The sequence below is a fragment of the Suricata suricatta genome, chromosome 9, assembly GCF_006229205.1.
Source record: "Suricata suricatta isolate VVHF042 chromosome 9, meerkat_22Aug2017_6uvM2_HiC, whole genome shotgun sequence".
Lineage (NCBI taxonomy): Eukaryota > Metazoa > Chordata > Mammalia > Carnivora > Herpestidae > Suricata > Suricata suricatta.
In genome coordinates, this window is record NC_043708.1 from 1,944,638 (window position 1) to 1,962,584 (window position 17,947).

The 17,947-nt window shown below is 55.4% G+C and overlaps 1 protein-coding gene across 1 annotated transcript in view; it reads left to right on the forward strand.

The window, feature by feature from the left end:
* Window positions 1-17,947, forward strand: part of CDC42BPB (CDC42 binding protein kinase beta) — a 94,751-nt gene that overhangs the window by 35,092 nt on the left and 41,712 nt on the right. The window contains exons 2-5 of the mRNA XM_029950799.1: window positions 3,921-4,012; window positions 9,522-9,605; window positions 12,570-12,665; window positions 16,874-17,022. Coding sequence (XP_029806659.1) covers window positions 3,921-4,012; window positions 9,522-9,605; window positions 12,570-12,665; window positions 16,874-17,022 — 421 coding nt within the window. The remainder of the gene's footprint in view (window positions 1-3,920; window positions 4,013-9,521; window positions 9,606-12,569; window positions 12,666-16,873; window positions 17,023-17,947) is intronic.

Here is a 17,947-nt window from a genome sequence, read left to right on the forward strand (position 1 = left end):
GGTGTAGAGCCCTTTGCCTAGGTTTCCGGAAGTCCAGCACCTTCCTTTGGCTCCCTGACCCCACAGGTGGTTGTGTCGCTTCCTGCATGTGCACCTGCTGCCTCTGGGAGCTGAGCCTCCCCTCTGCCCTCGGAGTTGCTGGTTAACGTTCTTCATGTGAAACCTGCTCACATAGCTGGTGTGCATCTGTCTCTGGGCTCTGCCCAGCGCGGATGGCAGGTTGCCCTGGTTTTGTGTGGACTCTGGTTGACAGCCCACTTGAAATGCCCCTCTCTCTGCCTCTCACCTGAGGAGTCCGGTGGGATCAGCGTGACTTGGTGGCCCCCTGCACCTGCGCGGTAGTCATGGCGGTCTGCCGCTGTGGCGTGCTTCTCTTCGTGATCTGTACACACCAGTGTCACATTTTCAGTGTGTCCTCAGAGCTGTCGGGTCTTTTCAAGTGTTCGTCTCCTTTTCCATGGTTTTCCCCTGTTTATGTGGCTGCACTGGTGAATCCACGTCTACCCATTTCGGGGAAATTTGTGTAGCCCCGTGTAGAAGGCAGAAGCAATGAAACTGTGGCCGTCAGAGAGGAGGAGGGGACTTGATGAGGAAGAGGAGTGAGTGACCGATGTGGGAAGAACAGGGACGGAGCCGTCAGGGCATGTGGGTGGCTCCCACCTGCCTGGATCCCCAGGGTCCGTGGGGCCCTCAGGCCGGCGAGGACACTTGGTCCTTGAGGACGAGGTGACTTCTCTGGGGTGGCTGGCTGCCGGGTGGCGCGCCGAGGACCTGCGGCTCCTGAATGGGAGCCGGGCCCCCGGCGGGAAAGTAAGACACACCCCCTGCTGTCCACAACAGATGAATAGCTGGCTATTTTTAAAAGCCATTTAGCAAAAAATAGGATTGAATGTCAGATCTCTAAAGAGTGGATAACTTTGTAGGCTCTAATAGCGAAATGATGAAGGAAAAGTGAATCAGTTCAGTTTCATTGAAAATATTTTTATGAAAAGTAATTTGTGTGAAATAAAAATAGCATAATTAAGATGAAAAGCAGGAACCAAGCGGAAGCATGGTGTTTACAAGTGTGATGTTTGACAAGTCAGAATGAAGCCTTCGTGCAGTAGGTTAAACGAGACGAAGACGTGATCGGTGAGCCCACGTGCTGGGTGGGTTGTCCTCGTGACGGCACAGGGGCCGGCCCAGCGGGCGCAGAGCGCCGCCCGTCAAGGGGGGGAGCCCTCCTTGTGTGGTGACGGATAGGAACCACAAAAACATTAGTGCCTTTTGGAGAATCCTGGAAGTTCATCCTGAAAAGTACTTTAGTAAAAAAGCTTCTGTGCATGCAAATGTTCACTGCAAATTTATTCACCATAAGAAGATCCTAATTTAAAAATTAAGAGTTTGACCTGTGCGCTCAGCAGACACATGATTTATTACCGTTGTTGGGGCGCCAGCTTAGTGAGGGGGCTGCGGCTGTCAAAGTGACAACTGAGCAGAGCAGGAACATGAACATGTAAGAAGTGCAGTGACAGAATGCAGACGGCACAAACAGGGAATATGCCTGCGCTCGTGAGTGGGACGGCCACGGGCGAGGCTCGCACAGGTGGGGTGCTCTTGGGTGTCCGTGAACACGCCTTCGGGCTGTTACATATAAGGCAATGGCTGCCGCCTTCCGTCGTCTGGGGGGGGGTCTCGTGGAACAGCCCAGAACGGGGCGCCCGGCCCCTGCCAGAGCGAGCATCTCCGCGTTGCTCGGTGCGCGGCTGGCCCGCGGCCCGTCAGCTCGCTCTCCTCTCTCGCGCGCTCGCTTCTGGTGGGCAAGTGCAGCGGGTGAGATTCGCTGGCTCGTTTCTCTCCGTTGTAGACCGAACGGTGCCCTGCGGTGCCCCTAGAAACTGCTGAGAGAGGCGGGGGTTTCCAGGGGCTGCTTGAAGTCCATGCTTCTATCGGGAGTTCTGGGAGTGGTTGTTTGGGGGTGATACTTGAAAGAAATAACAATGAGCCATAGATAACCTTTCAAGTTCTAGCCCAAGGGTTTTCTTTAGCCTGGCCTTTTTCTTTTTTCTTCTTTAAATCCATCCCCACGTGTCCTCTTCCCTGATCTCTGTGCTGATGGGCATCTGCACAGCTAGTGGTGACAAGTCACGGTCCTGCTGCCTTGGCTGCTGTTCCCGTGATCAGTGAACCGTGGTGACCAGACCTCGGTGGTATGTATTGTGCAACTATTTAAGGAGAAACACTGGAGAAGTGAGGTAGTACTATGGAGCTCAAGTCAGAAACCCAGAAAATGTCAGACTGCAGGTTTCCTTCTGGCTGCTTGTGGAGGTAATTGCAGATGCACGTGTAGTTGTGAGAAATAATACAGAAAGAGCCCTTGCACACTTTGCCCAGTGGAAATGTTTTGGAGAACTAGTAGTGGAGAATTAAAAAAAAAAACTGTGTGGAATAAAGGCTAGTGTAAAACGTGGGCTTAGGTCTGAAGGTGAAAATAAGAGCAGGTGTAAGGGACGTGATTGACTCTACGGATGTCAGACCAAGGGCAGGATGGATGGTGGTCAGGCGTGCGCTGCGTCTGGCGTTGAACCATGTGGTGTCTGTCTCAGTACTGCCACCCGCTCTGATCCTGGAGAGAGCCTGCCCACATCTCTGGAGAGGTTTCCGGGGCTGTTTCACAACAAATTACGTGAACGGGGGGCTTAAGACAACAGGTATTTTCCTCTCACAGTTGTGGAAGCCGGAAGTCCAAAGTCAAGGTGTGAGCAGGCAGAACTGTGCTCTCTCTGGAGGCCCCAGGGAAGACCTTCCCCCCCACCCCCACCCCACCTCTTCCAGCTTCTGGCGGAGTTGGCATCCCTTGGCTTGCGACTGAATCACTCTAGTCCGTGCCTCCCATCTTCATATGGCTTTTTCCCTTCTGTGTCTGAATTCCCGCTTAAAAAAACTTTTTTAATGTTTTTTATTTATTTTTGAGAGACAGTGCCAGCAGGGTAGGGTCAGAGAGAGGGAGACACAGAACCTGAAGCAGGCTCCAGGCTCTGAGTTAGCTGTCAGCACAGAGCCCGACGTGGGGCTCGAACCCACGAACCGTGAGATCATGACCTGAGCCGAAGCCAGACGCTTAACCGACTGAGCCCCCCAGGCGCCCCTGAATTCCCTCTTCTAATAAGGACATCAGTCCTATTGCATTTAGGGCTCATCTCATTCTTGTTTGTGACCCCATCTTAACTACATTTGCAAAGAGGCCACTTCCAAAAAACACCATGTTCACAGATTCTGAGTGGACACTACTGAAATCGGGAGGCGGGGGGCCAGGGCGACCCTATTCAACCCAACACACCGTCCACAGAAACCTGGCTCAGTTTTCTCCTCCCTGCATGCTGGGTGATAATAGAATCATCATGCACGGAACACGTGAGTGCCACGTAAAGTCCTTCTGCCCGTTTCTTACCAAGGTCGCTATTCGAGGCCCCACGGGATTAGCCAGGGTGGTCACGATGCCCAGGGGCACTGCCTGTGTTTCAGAGATGGCCGCTCTCCATCGAGACTCTTCTCTCACGCCCCCACCGGGCCGGCGTGCGCTCGCCTGGAGTGGAGTCGCCGCTTGTGTTCAGGACCAGCGACAGTGGGCCGTCCCCGCGCCCCTCGGTCTCTTGCTCTGTGACATAGGTCTCAGCTGTGATGGTCTCTGCCAGCAGCTCAGCGTGGCAGGGCTGGGCACGGCAGATGCTGGAGGACAGGAGCGAAGGATGAACGTCTCTGTTCGTAGAGCACAGACACAGATTTCCCAGAACTTGTCCGATACTATGCGTTTTGAAACGTAAACCTTTCTATTTCCTAAAAAAGCTGTATCATTTAGTGGAATGCCCCAGTTTGTTGGATTTTTACATAGTATCAACTTCCTAGAGTAAATTGTTGATTTCACTTTTTTAAATTTACAGCGAAGCCGTTTACGCAGCTGGTGAAGGAGATGCAGCTTCATCGAGAAGACTTCGAAATAATTAAAGTGATCGGACGAGGTGCTTTCGGTGAGGTAAGATCAACATCATTTGCTCATTTTGCCTGGACTGTCACAGCCGCCGGGTGTATAGGCCCCTGGGCGTCGGTGGGGGGCCAGGTCGTTGTCGCTGTCGCTTGGAGGGTAGGTCTTGTTGGGTGGAGCCTGCTGGGTACGATTCAGAGGAGAAAAATAAAAACAAAACTTGTGACCAGTGAGTTACCCTGAATGTTGGCCGGACCCAGATGTCTCTTGGAGACAAAGAAGTTTATTAAAAATCCACCTGTTAATTGGAAAACACCTTGGCAGTCACCTCTGCAGCGCGCGGGGAAGGCGACATGCAGGCTGCCCACGGGCGGTGCTCCAGCAATGCCTGGGCCCGGCCTGCGCCGGGTTGGGGGTGGGGGGGGTCGGCCTCCCCTCGGCCTCATCCCGGCCCAGGCCCGGCGGCCAAGACCCAGAGGCCCGGCTGCAGCAGGCGCCCCCATCCAGGCTTTGTGTATGGTGGGCATCGTGCCCCCACCGACACTCGGGCCCAGGCACCCTCCGCAGTCTAGAACCAGGCGGTTTTACCCTTAGTACTGGAGGAGCCGGGCCTTGTAAACTTCTAAATGCACTGACCCTATGCTTAGGCTTCCCCTTAGCCCTGCGGGGCTAGGGTGTCGCGTGTGCGGCCCCGCAGTGACCGCCCTGTCCCATCACAGTGTGTGCGCTCTGCCTGACGGGGACGCGCCCTGCCGTGGCGATAAGGTGCCACAGAACCTGCGGGATTTGTTGTGCAAGGCGTACGTTTCCCCTTGTGTCTGGGAGAGAGAGATCAGAGCAGTGAGCTCCGAGGCGAAGCCCCCCGGTGCCCCCCCCCCCCCCCCGCCCCCGCCGAGCTGCCGCAGGGCCCTCCACCTGCCCTGGAGCGCTCCCCTGCATCAGCGACTCCCGGCTGCATGCCCCCGACAGGCCCCCTGCTTTATCTGCAGGGCTGCAGCAGGGCGCCCAGAGAGAAAGCTCTCCCACAAAAATGCGTGGGCAGCCCCTGAGTGGGAAGCCCTGGCCCCCCCAGCAAGTGTGGCCTGTTGTGCGTCCGTGCCCTCGCTTCTCTGGCCTCACATCACACCCCAGCCCCGGGGCCTGTGGCGGGCTGTCACCGCTTGTCCTCACACCCTGCTCTCAGCCACCTGGCCTTGGCCTCACACCCCGGCCCTGGGAGTGAGTCTCACCCAGGGGAGGGCTGCAGGGAGGCAGCACCACAGTGGGGAAAAAAGTGAGTTCTCAGAAATAACACCTCTCTGCGTTGGGGTGGGTTAGGTGATGACGTAAGGTCTGGTTTTGTTGTTGTTTAGTGAGGAGAAGGAGACCTTTTAAGACTGAACCCGATTCAGCAGAGCATCTACTTTTGCTGACTGTGTCCCTGGCAGCAGGCTCCGGGTAGGCTCCGGGCGCAGAGCGAGCAAGGCCCAGGCCTCGCGGGGGTCTGCGGTGACGCCGCACCCTGCGCGCAGGGTTGGGGGGGGCTGGGAGGCCAGCGGGCAGGGGTGGGGGAGGTCGGCTCCAGGAGGAAGAACGGAGACAGGGGTGAGACGGCGGCCTTGTGCCACAGCGGGCCGTCATTGCCTCTGCTGCTCACTCTGCCAGGGAGCTTCATGCCCGTCTCGGCTTTCTGAGTTTCAGCGAAGATGGCCTGTATCACCGTATAAACTCCTCCAAACTAAGAAAATCCGTCCTGGCCAGGCCTTCGCCAAAGCCCTTGGATTCTCTCCCTCACCTTTGCTCCCTCTCCAGGCTTCAGCGGCCGGTGGGAGCCCCTCCCCGACCCCTCCCAGCCATCCTGTGACCCGGCCGGCTCCCTGCACATGCTCGCCAGCCCTCCCCTGCCACAGCTAGGACGTCACTACCACTGCGGGCATCACATGGCCGTAGTGGCACCACCGGCACCGGCTCCTGGGCTGGTTGTGATCCTGCACCTGCTCTCCGGTCGCACATGACTTTTCTCAGGTGGTCCAGTGGTGTTCTTTGCAGCATTGTTTGGTCCCTCTGTTACTGGACCTGGGCTGGCGTCAGTATTACACGTAGCTGTCGTGTCCCCGGATCCTTTTTGTAACGTTGTGTAAGATTACTTCTATTTGTGCTTCTTTACGGAAACGTCTAATTGTAGAGGTAACTTGGAGCATCGTCTCTCTTCGATGCAAGTGAGACTGAGTTTTGGGCCAAGAAAAAGTTTCCGGTAAACTAAACAACATTTTTGCAGATTGTTTATTTGATAAGTTGTGCAGCAGAGAAAGCTTGTTCAATATACAGGGGTTTTGCTTGTTTTCACATTAAATTTTACACATACATTTCACTTCTACATGTTCTGGATTTGACAGGTGTTTTTCTGTGGGCAGATGCATTCTTTTTCCCTCTGGGTATTTTATCAGACACATTGGCATAGTTTCTGGACGCGTCTTGTGTCCTCACAGGCCTCCTCTGAAGAAGAAGCGTCTAGTAAGAGACGAGGGTGCTCAGCATGTCATTTTTAGCAAGACCCAGATTGTTCATGAGGCTTGTAATCTTCAGAATTCCATTATTTTCCTCAAAAGTTATCAGCTCTACCATTTCTTCCAAGCGAGACCATTTCTGTACTAAATACTAAGAAGCTTCCCCCCCATTACACCCCTCTGGTGACCACCGGATTGTTCTCTGCACCTGTGAGTCTGTTTCTGTTTTGTTTTGTTTTTTAGATTCTACATGAAAGGGAAATCATTTTGTGTTTGTCTTTCTCTGTCTGAACTTAGTTCACATAGCGTTATACCCTCTAGGTCCATCCACGTTACTGCAAACGGGGAGACCTCACCCTCTTCGTGGCTGCGCAGTGTTCCCGTGTATGTGCACACGGTGTGTTCTCTACACGTCAGCTCGTGGCACGTAGGTTATTGCCACATCTTGTCTGTTGTAAATAAGGCTGCGGTGAACTAGGGATGCATCTGTCTTTTTGAATCAGTGTTTTTGTTTTCTTTGGATAAATACCCAGAAGAGGAATTGCTGGATGAGATGGTAGTTATATTTAAAAATTTTTGAGGACCCTCCATATGGTTCTCCACAGTGGCTGCCTCGATTTACATTCCCAGCGGAGTGCACAACAGCTTCCTTTTCTCCAGGTCCTTGCTGACACTTTTTTTTTTTTTTTAATTTTGGCTTTTTGATAATACCATTCTGACAGGTGTGAGGCGGTACCTTGTGGCTTGGATTCGCATTTCCCTGATGAGTGAGGTGGAGCGTCTTTTCATGTGTCCGTTGGCCGTCCGGATGTCTTCTTTGGAGAAATGTCTGCTTTAGTTTTCTACCTATTTTTAAAATTCCACTGTTTGCTTTTTTGGTACTTTCGCGAGTTCATGATCTGTTGTAGACATAACCCCTTATGGGCTGTGTCTTTTGCAGGTATCTTCTCCCATTCCCTCCGCTACCTTTCTGTTTGTTAGTGGTTTCCTTTGATGTGCAGAAGCCTTTTTGGTTGATGTGGTCCCAGGGCTTTGTTTTTGCTCCTTGCCTGGGGAGACAGATCCAGAAAAATACTGCTAAGGCTAAGGTCCAAGAGGTTCCTGCCTGTGTTTTTTGTAGGATTTTTATGGTTTCAAGGTGTTATATTCTATTTAAGTCTTTAATCCATTTTGAGTGTTTTTTTTGAATGGTGTAAGAGAATGGTTCAGTTTCATTCCTTTGCATGTAGTTTTCCGTGCACCGTTGGAGACATGGTCACGCCCCATCGCAAACTCCTGCCTCCTTTGTGGATGGGTTGGTCTGTGTGTCTGTCTGTGCCGGCGTTGTGCTGCTGAGCCCGCTGAGGCCGTGTGGTGCAGTGTGAAGTCTGGGCATGGACGCTGCCGGCTTGCGCTTTCTCAGGATCATCTTGGCTCTTTGGAGCCTTTTTGGTTCCGTGCAGACTTTTGAATTATTTATTCTATCTGTGAAAAATGTCATCAATATTTGGATAGGGATTACATTATAGTAGCCTTTTTTCTTTAAACACTGACATTTCACCTATTGATTGTAGCTGATTTCTAGGAAGAAATTGACACGTCTAACATGATGATGAAATGTGTGCCCAGAGCGTGTGGTCTTGGACACTTTGGAGAGCTCACCATTGTTCAGCCTTCTTTATTCTCCATCCAGGACCGCGGCGAGCTTGGTCAGTGCTCCTGAGACCAGAGCTAATAAACAGCCGCTGAAGCAGGTGTGACAAGAAGAGCACTGGGGTGGCAGCGGGAGAGGTGACCGAGGGAGTGACTGGAGGACGGTCTCCACACGGCGGCTACGGGAGCCTGGCTGCAAGCCCCGTGCTGTGGGAGGGGCGTCTGACCCTCAGCAGACTCTGGGCTTCCGTCAGGGACCCCCACCCTCATCATCAGGCCCAGGGAAGAGAATATTTAATTGTAACTGTCTTTATAATCCTCACTGTGCGTGCAGTTGATGTTAGACTCTGCTGCTTGTTAGCGTGTTATCTAAACCTCTCGGCCTCAGATTCCACATCTGTGAAATACGGATGTAAAATAGCCACCATTGAGGGCTGTGGCGAGGGTTACCTGAGAGGGTGCAGGTCAGCTCCTGAGGACAGTTCATGGCATGGGGAGAGTGCCCGGGGCACGTTGGCTAGTGTGCTCACTTTGACGACATTACTGTGTGACCTGCGTCATTTAGAAATCAAGGAAGTAAATCATTGTTTATCCCTGCTGTGTGACTGTTTGCCATTGGCAGTGAAAAGAACAGCCATAAGTAAGGAACTTAGGGTTTTGTGATGGGGACTTAGGCCAGTGAGTGAGTTTTACAGGGTAGAGTGTGCCGTGTGATGGTGCAGACATCGTATCTGGTATTGGTAGTGATGTCAGAGCTCATCTGAGATTTGGCAGGGACCAGGAAATCCAGTAGGACTTCCTGGAAGAGGTGGTGTTTGAATTGTACCTTGAAGAAGGTGGCTGACAGCCAGCTATGTGCCTAATACCATTCTGAGAGCATTTAGGCGTCTGGCTTCTTCTGTCCTCATAGCAGTCTTGGGCCGGTACTGCTGTTACCCATTTTCTGGTTGTAGAAACCGAGGCACAAAGGAGAATTTGCCTAAGTCCCACTCCGGAGCCCACGCAGGCATTCATCACCCCTTGGAGAACGAGTCTCAGCGGCAGAGCTGGCAGGCAGAGGCCGGCAGCAGGAGGGACAGGCACACGCGGCCCCTGCAGGGCAGGCAGGACGAATGTGGGGCACGGGGGAAGGGGGGGCGCAGCGAGTGGATTTTTAAAGTTTCTGTGACAGAAGTCGCAGGTGTGCACCAAGGAGGAGGGCGGCCCCGCCGCGCCCCCTCCGCCCACCTCGGAGCGGAGCCGTGAGGTCGGGCTGCACACCAGCGGCCGGCTCCAGTCACAGCGCGGATCTGTACTTACGTGAAAACTTTTCTTCCTCAGCGCCTCGTTTTCCAGGGGTTCCTTTCTCCGGGCGCTTGAGATTTCACTGTGGTTACGTGAAAATGTGTGCTGGCTTTGGTTCCGTTAACTGCATTTTTGTTAAACTCCTGTTTCTGTTCCAGGTTGCTGTTGTCAAAATGAAGAACACTGAACGAATTTATGCGATGAAAATCCTCAACAAGTGGGAAATGCTTAAAAGAGCAGAGGTGAGCGTGGAGGGGGGCGTAACAGCAGGCGAGGGGGTTGTGAGGGGCACATGAGGCCCCGCTGGGTCCCGACGCCCGCCTCGCAGATCGGGCCTCCCTGCCGGACAAGGGTGACCTGCGTCTTGTCGCCACCATCTCCGCCCCCCGCGCTCCTCCCCCTCGAGGGCTGCTCACTGCCGAGACCGGTCAAAGCCTTCCAGGAAACGTGGGGCGTCTAGGTCCGCTCCGCTTCACGTGCCCAAGGCGTACTTGAATTTGGAGCCTGCTAAGTACAGAAATGTCTGTATTCGCCCTCAAGGGAGGGCGCAGATCACAGGCATAAGTAGGTGGTCACTGCCTGGCATGTGTCTGTCCATCTGGGTCTTATTTCACGGCTTCGGCCCCTGATGGAGCCGGTGAGGCTGCGGGCCAGCCTGCGCTCTTCCTCTGGTTCCACCAGACTCCCCCCGGTCTGCCTTCACCCCATCCTCTGTGGTCCTCCACTTCACGCCAGGGAGCCAAGCATCCTTCCTTTCCAAGGCTCTGTCACTTAGCTCATGTCCCCTCGCTGGGCTCCCCCAGGCTGAACGCCCTTGGTGCCATTTCTGCTCTGCCCCGGCTGTGAAACAGGCTCGCCCCGGGACCGAACACCCCTAGGATTGGCCACCACCTCCTTCGGGAACTGCTTCTCTGGTGTCTGGCCTCCCTCATCGTGTCCTTCTGAACCTTCCTTGTAATTTTAGGTGGCCCTTCCTCTGTGTTCTGTAGTTCTTACTGGGATGGTGCTGCCCCATTGGGCGGGTACCAGCGTCCGTTCTGCTCAGACCCCTCCCCTGAGCTCAGGTTGTCCAGAACTTGGTGGGCGGGTGCTCCCACTTGGTGTCCTGAGTTCGTCCTGCCTGTGGGTCACGGGCTGCTCTTCCCCAGCCATACCCCCCACCCCCTTCTGCCCTGGAGCCTGGCACCAGCCTCGCCTTCACGGCTCACGAATGCAGCCTGCGCGACTGAGGCAGCACTGTGTCTGTGGTCGCCTGGGCCGCGCCTCCGCCTCAGCGGCCCTTCTCCGTGGCTCCGCCGCGCTGTGGGGGCCCAGGGAGATCACGGAAGTGACTTCCGTGGGAACGGGAAAATAAATGCTAGTAGCAAATTCACTCAAGTTTATATTTTTAGAGGAGTGATTGGTTTATTGAAGGAGGTAGCCGAGTGTATTTAATGTGACTTGTTCAGGGATGGAGGGAGGGAGGGAGTGTGTGTGTGTGTGTGTGTGTGTGTGTGTCCGTCCGGAGGGAGGGGTGTGTGTGTGTGTGTGAGAGAGAGAGAGAGAGAGAGAGAGAGAAAGAAAGACAGACCCAAGGTAAGGGAGCGGTGGCCCCCACCTTATCATACTAGCTAGTATGTACCCAGATGTCATGGTGAGTACATTTTGAAATTATGAAAATTTAAATCTGATTATAGAGATCCTACTCCGAAAAGTCCAAGGATGTCTGCTAATTATTACAATTATTCCAGGGTGCGTGGGATGGGGTGTGTGTGTGATACATATAAAAACAAAATATTGATATAAAATGCTGGTTAAAGTCATTTCTCTTTTTATTCCTAATAAGTTTATTTTACAAGAGGGGGTGGTAGAAAAGTCGCTGAGCTGTGAATTCATAACTTTGTGGATCATGCCGAGCTTCTGTTTTGCTCGTTATAAAAGTCCTGAAGGCTCTCAAAACAAAACTGCTGAAAGATACATTTATTTCCTGTCCATGGGTCACCATGCCGGTAATCTTGAGTTTATGAACAGCTTTTATCCTAAACGTGGACAGCTAGACGCTCCAGGGAGCGTGGAGCGTCTGTGGTCCCAGCCCTGGGGCTTCCTTGCGGCTGTCTTGTGCCGGACCCTGCAGGCTGGGGGCATAGCATTGGTCTCTGCGAGTTTGGACAGTGTAAGCTAATTGCCAGCCCATTTGAATTATTTTATCTGCTTTTAATTAGTAGGATCGGGGGCGCCTGGGCGGCTCAGTTGGTTAAGTGCCCGACTTTGGCTCAGGTCATGATCTCATGGTTCATGGGTTCAAGCCCCGCATTGGGCTCTGTGTTGACAGCCCAGAGCCTGGAGCTGCTTCAGATTCTTTGTCTCCTCCTCTCTCCAACCCTCCCCTGCTCACACTGTCTCTCTCTCTCTCAAAAAAAAAAATTAGTGGAATTGGGGCACACCTACTTGTCCTTTCATTTTGAAGTAAGAACTTGTACAAGATTAGAATAGCAAGCTGATAGGAAAAGACAAGTTCCGAAGCAGTGGGGGTCTCCTCGGAGACCAGGCAGGGGCTCCCCGTCGAGCCACTGTTGTTTTTGTTACGCTTTGCAAGTTTCACATATAGAGGGAGTTAAAATTTCAGATGGTCAGTAAAGAGAGAGAGTACCTGGTCACCTGTAAATACAGGTGCCGCCTGTGTAGTAAAGCGCTTAAAATAAACGTGACAGCCCGAGAGGTAGGCTGTTCCCTGCGTGCTGTCGGCCGCACTCCTTCATGGAATCCGGCTATGACCTTGGGCACCAGTTACTGTAAATAAGTCACGTTTTCGCACTCAGATCAGTAAGCAGGTGTGTGCCCTTTCCTGCCAGCCGTGTGGCTGCTGAACTTAGGTGTGCGACAGGGGTGCACACGTGGGGTGTCCACACTGCAGGCTCTCGAGAGGAAGCGGCTGGCCGAGAGAGGTCGGGCAGTGCTGGGTGCGAGGGCCCCCTCCTAGGAAAGCAAGTCGGGTTGGCTCTCCCGTGTCGGCTGTGGAAGGGGCGGGTGGAAGGGACAGGGGCCGTCCTGAGCCAGCGAGCTCTCCGAAGGCTCGGGGCCGGAGGGGCGGCGGGAGGGAGGCCGAGCTTCCTGCAGCCTGGAAGGCAGGTGACGCAGCTCCAGAGCCTCTGTCCCGGCAGGGACCCCTGGGCCTAGGACTGTGCTCCTTGGACGGGCCCAGACCGACTCTCCCCCACCCCTTGCAGACCGCTTGTTTCCGCGAGGAGCGCGACGTGCTGGTGAACGGCGACTGCCAGTGGATCACGGCGCTGCACTACGCCTTCCAGGACGAGAACTACCTGGTAGGTGGCGGCCGGAGCCCCGGGCCCGCCGCCCGCGCGGGGTGACGCCTATGGGGTCCTTCGTGCAGCTGCTAAAATCTCAGCAGGGCGGTTTGGAATTGACCGTGTCTCTGGCGCCCAGAGAAAACAAGGGGGTGGTTTTAAGGGAGTAATCGGGCGGATTTTTTAAAGGTAGACGAGTCTCATCACTGGGTAACCTGATTACTTTTGTTCCCTGGGTTTCTTACATTTATACAAACTGGGGCTTTTAAGACATTTTCTGTCTTAGATTACGTTTGAGAAGAGAGGGCCAGGGGGACCCGCGGTGGACCTTTGGCGCCGAGTGGCTGTGTCCCCAAGGCCTGCGGTCGCCTGAGGACACCAGTCCTGCCCGGACGAGCGGGCTCGCTGAGACCTTCTGACGCGGGTTTTGGGGGGACTCCTGTCATCTGTTCCTGTGACTTGAGTGGGGGCTGACTTTCAGTCCTGGCCAGGCCGCTGTGCGATGCACACGTGTGCCCGGTAGGACAGACACCAGACGGCGGCTCACAGCGAAGGGCAACCAGACCTGTGCTCTGAGCCGCTTGTGATCCTGGAGTGACCGTGTGGCCTCGGGTTCGCCTAAACCCGAAGAGGTCCTTACGAGGAGCTCCGGTGTGCGGGGCGAGCACAGTCCCTGCCCGGCTCCTGTCTGTGCTCCTGCCTGTGCCACCCGAGCAGTGGCCACGGCGGCTTCCAGGGCCAGCACAGCCTGGGGCCGGCCCTAAGCTCCGCCTCCCCGAGCCCACGCCTGCTGCCGTGCTCCGATCCTAAGGCACGTGGGTACGGCACGCGGGCGTGGGGTCTGTTATTCCTCTTACAAGCATCTCTTCCATACATCAAAGAAATTCCTCAGTTTCGAACATGCAGAATTAGGTGAGATGGTTTGTTATACTCTCTATTTAGAATTTAGAATACGCATATTTGCGTCTGCCCAGGGCATGCTGGGTTTCTCAGGCAGAGCCGCCTGGGTCAGCCCCGTCTTCCCCGGGGCCGTGCCTTAGGCCCTGATGCTTGTCCTGCTCTTTAAATAGGGTGGCGTCGGGAGCAGGAAGGGGTGCAGTCACTTGCCCAAGCGTGTTGTGGGCCTGTGACGGGAGATGGCACTCAGGGCTCTTCCCCAACAGACCGCAGCGTGCCAATGCCATGGGTACTCTCCACGTCACCCCCTCCCAGGGGGCACCGTCTCCGGCCCATTTCTGACCTGTTTCTGACTTGAATGAAGCTTCGAGGAGTTTAGGCAGAGCAGATCTGCGTGGAAGGAAAACAACCTTCTTTGTTTAGTCTTTCCTGAAATCAGCATAGCGTGCTGCAGTCTGGAGGGGTAGGCGTGACCGGGCTAATTCTGATTTCAGGTGGTCAGTTAGGAATCGTGGCCAAGAAGCCATCTTCTTGAGGGTTTGGAGTTGCACAAATAGGGATACAGTGAAAATTAAGAAGAAGGAAGGCAGGGGCCCCGGGCTTCCTCATGTGTGGACCTGGGCCCCGGTACTGGGGTTCGTGGACCGTGGCCGGCTGCCGTCCCTGCCACTCCCGAGTGGTGCGGTCGGACAGGCTCCTCCTCTCTGGGACCCTGGCATTGGCCCCCATGGTGAGGCGGTGGAGAAGCAGGCCGCGTCCGGCATCCCGCGTCCTGCGGGTTCGCGGCCCTGCCCTGTGGAGCCCGTTCACGTGTAACTTCCGTTGGGCGCTTCTAAACTTGGCGTGTCGTCGAAATTATACCTGTTTCTCCAATAACTAGAAGGGTGTTGCCCTGTTACCTTAGTTCACTGTGTTCCGTGACAGAGGAAGTAAGTGGTCTAGTTCGTATTCTGAGAGTAAGCGTCTGCCTCGTAGCCCCTCAGAGCTCACTCTCCTTATAGGCTCCTTCTCCGCAGCCCCTCGATCGTGTTTAGGCCGCTGTAATGTGGTTCATGCTTCTGTTTAGAATTCGATGCCGGCGTGGAGGCTGTTGAGACTTGGCCAGATGCGTGCTTCACTTGCTCCTGCCGCTTTCTGTGGGGGCTGGGCAGCTTCTCCCATCACCCCGCACGCCCGCTGGTGGTCTGCTCCCCAGAGCCTGTCCCCGTCCCCTCCTGCCGGGACCACGTCCTGGCCTCCCAGCCCCTCTCCGGACTTGCTGGCAGTCAGAGGGCCTTCCCGGCTCTCAGAGTGGGGCCTGCGGTCCTCACCGTGGCCTCAGCCCCACCCTCCCTGCACACACCCCTGCGTCTGGGACCTGACCTTGGCCCAGGCCCCGACTGGCTCCTGCTGGTGGTGTAGGCCACAGACATTGCAGCCATGGTTGTGGCCTGGAGTGCCGCGTGATCGAGTTTTCTTTCGTGCTTAGCACTGACATTATTGTGACCATCTCCATGCTCGCTTATGGTCTCCCTCCCTGCCCTCGGTGCCAGCTCTGTGAGGAGCACCCCTCACGGCCGAGCGAGTGAGCGAACAAGGGGCAGCACTGGCTCTGCGTGGCATTGAGGAGTCGTTTCGGGCGTGGGCGGGGCGGAAGCAGTCCCCCAGGACGCCTGCCCTGGGACAGGCGGGCATCAGTGCTGGGAGACCCGGGCGGGGGTGGGGCCGCTCAGGTGAGTCCTGACAGCGGCGCATGGCAGGACAGCAGGCTGGCCGCAGGGGTGCTCTCGAGAGCGGGGCCCTGAGTGAAGCCTCCTCCCCAGGGGAGCCCGCAGCGAGCCACTTACTCTCCTTTCTTTCGAGGCACCAAGCACCATCTCTGGCGCTGTGGGCCCGGGTCTAACTGCTTGCGTTCAGATCCTAGCTCTGTCGCTCATGGGCTGGGGACATGGGGCGTGTCATCAAGCCTCGTTTCCTCGCCGGCCAGCGGGACGCTGTGGGCATCAGGGAGAGGGTGGGCGGAGGCCCAAGCCCGGAGGCACCTGGTGTCCTAGGTGCTCCCTGGACGGTGCCGCTCATGGTTGCTGTCGGGTTCTCAGTAAATAATAAATGACTGTTTCTGTGGCTCAGTAAACACGGCGGTGGCAGTTCCTCTGTGGTGACGAGGCAGAAGCTCACTGCTCGGACCAGAGCACCCGTCTCTTCCACGGAGCCTGGCTTCGAGGGAGGGGCTTCCCATGAGGCCGGGCACTGCGCCCGACTCCCCCGTCCTGGGCCTCTCTGGCCTGGGCAATGCCCCCGTCAGGGTCGCCACGTACCCAGGCTTCCCCACAGCGTTCAGGGGGCTGCACAGAGAGGCTGTTCTCAGACAGGAGGCTGCCCTGCACCCCGGCCTGTCTGCAGGACACCCGGCACTGGGCACGCTCCCCTTTGGCTTTGGTTTCTGCGTAGGCAGGAGATTTTCTGAGTGCTCGTGGGGGTGTGCTCATAAGCACCTGCCTTTTAGCTTGTTCTTGGGACCGCCGTGCTTACAGAGGGGCTAGGCTTGGGGGCTCATTCGGTTGAGCATCGTCTCTCGGTTTTGGCTCAGGTCATGGTCTCCTGGTTCATGGGTTCAAGCCCCTTGTTGGGCTCTGTGCTGACAGCACAGAGCCTGCTTGGGACTCTCTCTCTGCCCCTCCTCCGCTCAAGCACAGAACACACACATGCCCCCTTGCTCTCAAAAATAAATGAACTTGAAAAAAAAAGCTGCTAGTTTCAGGGGAGGTTAGATCATTCTTCTCTCCTCTTTTTTTTTTTAATTTTTTTTAACATTTTATTAGTTTTTGAGAGACACAGAGAGACCATGTGATCAGGGGAGGGTCGAGACAGACAGGGAGACACAGAATCCGAAGTGGGCTCCAGGCTCTGAGCTGTCAGCACAGCGCCTGACGCGGGGCTCAAACCCACGAACCGTGAGATCATGACCTGAGCCGAAGTTGGACGCTTGACCGACTGGCCACCCAGGTGCCCCTCTCCTTCCTCTTTTAAACCCAGTAGATGTAGACCTCGATGGGTCACTCCTAGTGTTTCTCTTTTGGGTCACTAGCTTCTGTTGTGCCTTCTCCAACCTCAAACTCTTTATTCAGTTGTCCCACTAATTAAATATACAGTATATCGAGATTTGCTCTCTGTCGGATGCCTGACTGGAAGGACAGGAGTGTTGGTACCAGGAGGCCCCGCGTGGGGACGGCTGGGTGGCCCAGGAGCAGCAGGGAAGCCAGCCGTCCAGACGGCCGGAGAATGTCCGTGGCAGACCTGGCCTCGTGCTGACTGAGTGTTCTGTCCTCTCCTGTCCCGTCCTGCCGCAGTACTTGGTCATGGATTACTACGTGGGTGGTGACTTACTGACCCTGCTCAGCAAGTTTGAAGACAAGCTTCCCGAAGACATGGCAAGATTCTACATCGGTGAAATGGTGCTGGCCATCGACTCCATCCACCAGCTTCACTATGTGCACAGGTGTGTACGTTTTATGTTTTACAGAAACGGGATCGAATGTGTGAAAGTGCCCTTTCAGGGCGCTCTGTGTCGAAGACTGCGGCTCCAGGCATGCGGAAGTCACACAGTCGGCGGGCCCTGGGCGGCCCCGGCACCGGGCCCCGGCAGGTCCCAGCATCAGTGGGGTGATGAGGATGCCCGAGCCCCTTGTCTTGAGCTACTTCCCTGACGTTGGCTCGCCCTCCCCCTGGGGTGCGCGCCCCCTCGCACCGGGCTCCCTGGCTGTGTCTGCTTTCTCAGCCGTACCTTCCGGTTCCACGGCAGGCTCCCCCGGTGGGGGAGAAGGGCTCGGCCCCGGGAGCGACACTCGCCGGCCCTCTGTCCTGCGCTCAGGGAAGGGGGTGCGCACCCGCCTCTTGCTGCTGTTGGGGACAGTGACTCGGTCCTGTGGGTGGTTTGCTTGTCTCACTTTGTTTTTATCCAGTAGTTTCAGGGTGACGGTCTTTCCAAGTCAGGTAGTGCCACAGGGCTCCTGCGAAAACACGAGTGCTGCCCTGCCCGGATTCCACTGGCCCAGGAAGCGTGTCCGCTGTCTAAACTGTTTCTGGTGGCATTTGCCTCTTCTAAGTAACCGGCTTCTTTTGCCATTTTCTTTTTTGCAGAGGAGGGGCAGTCAGATCACATCTATTCAGACAGAGATTTAATCTTTCCAGAAGTAGCTCTCCCTCTCAGCCCTCTCCCACACACCCTCCCCCAGCGTCCCAGCTCCTACGTGCTGACTGCGGGTGACTCCCCGTCAGGTGGTCATCAGGAAACGCCTGTGTGAGAGTTACAGATGGGCCTTGCAGTCACCATATTTACGCTTCCAGAGGTCGTTTCCTCTGGAGGTAGTGATGGCCCGCCCTGAGTTTTCACTTGCGGACTTTTCCGGGGCCGCTGTCGCTAG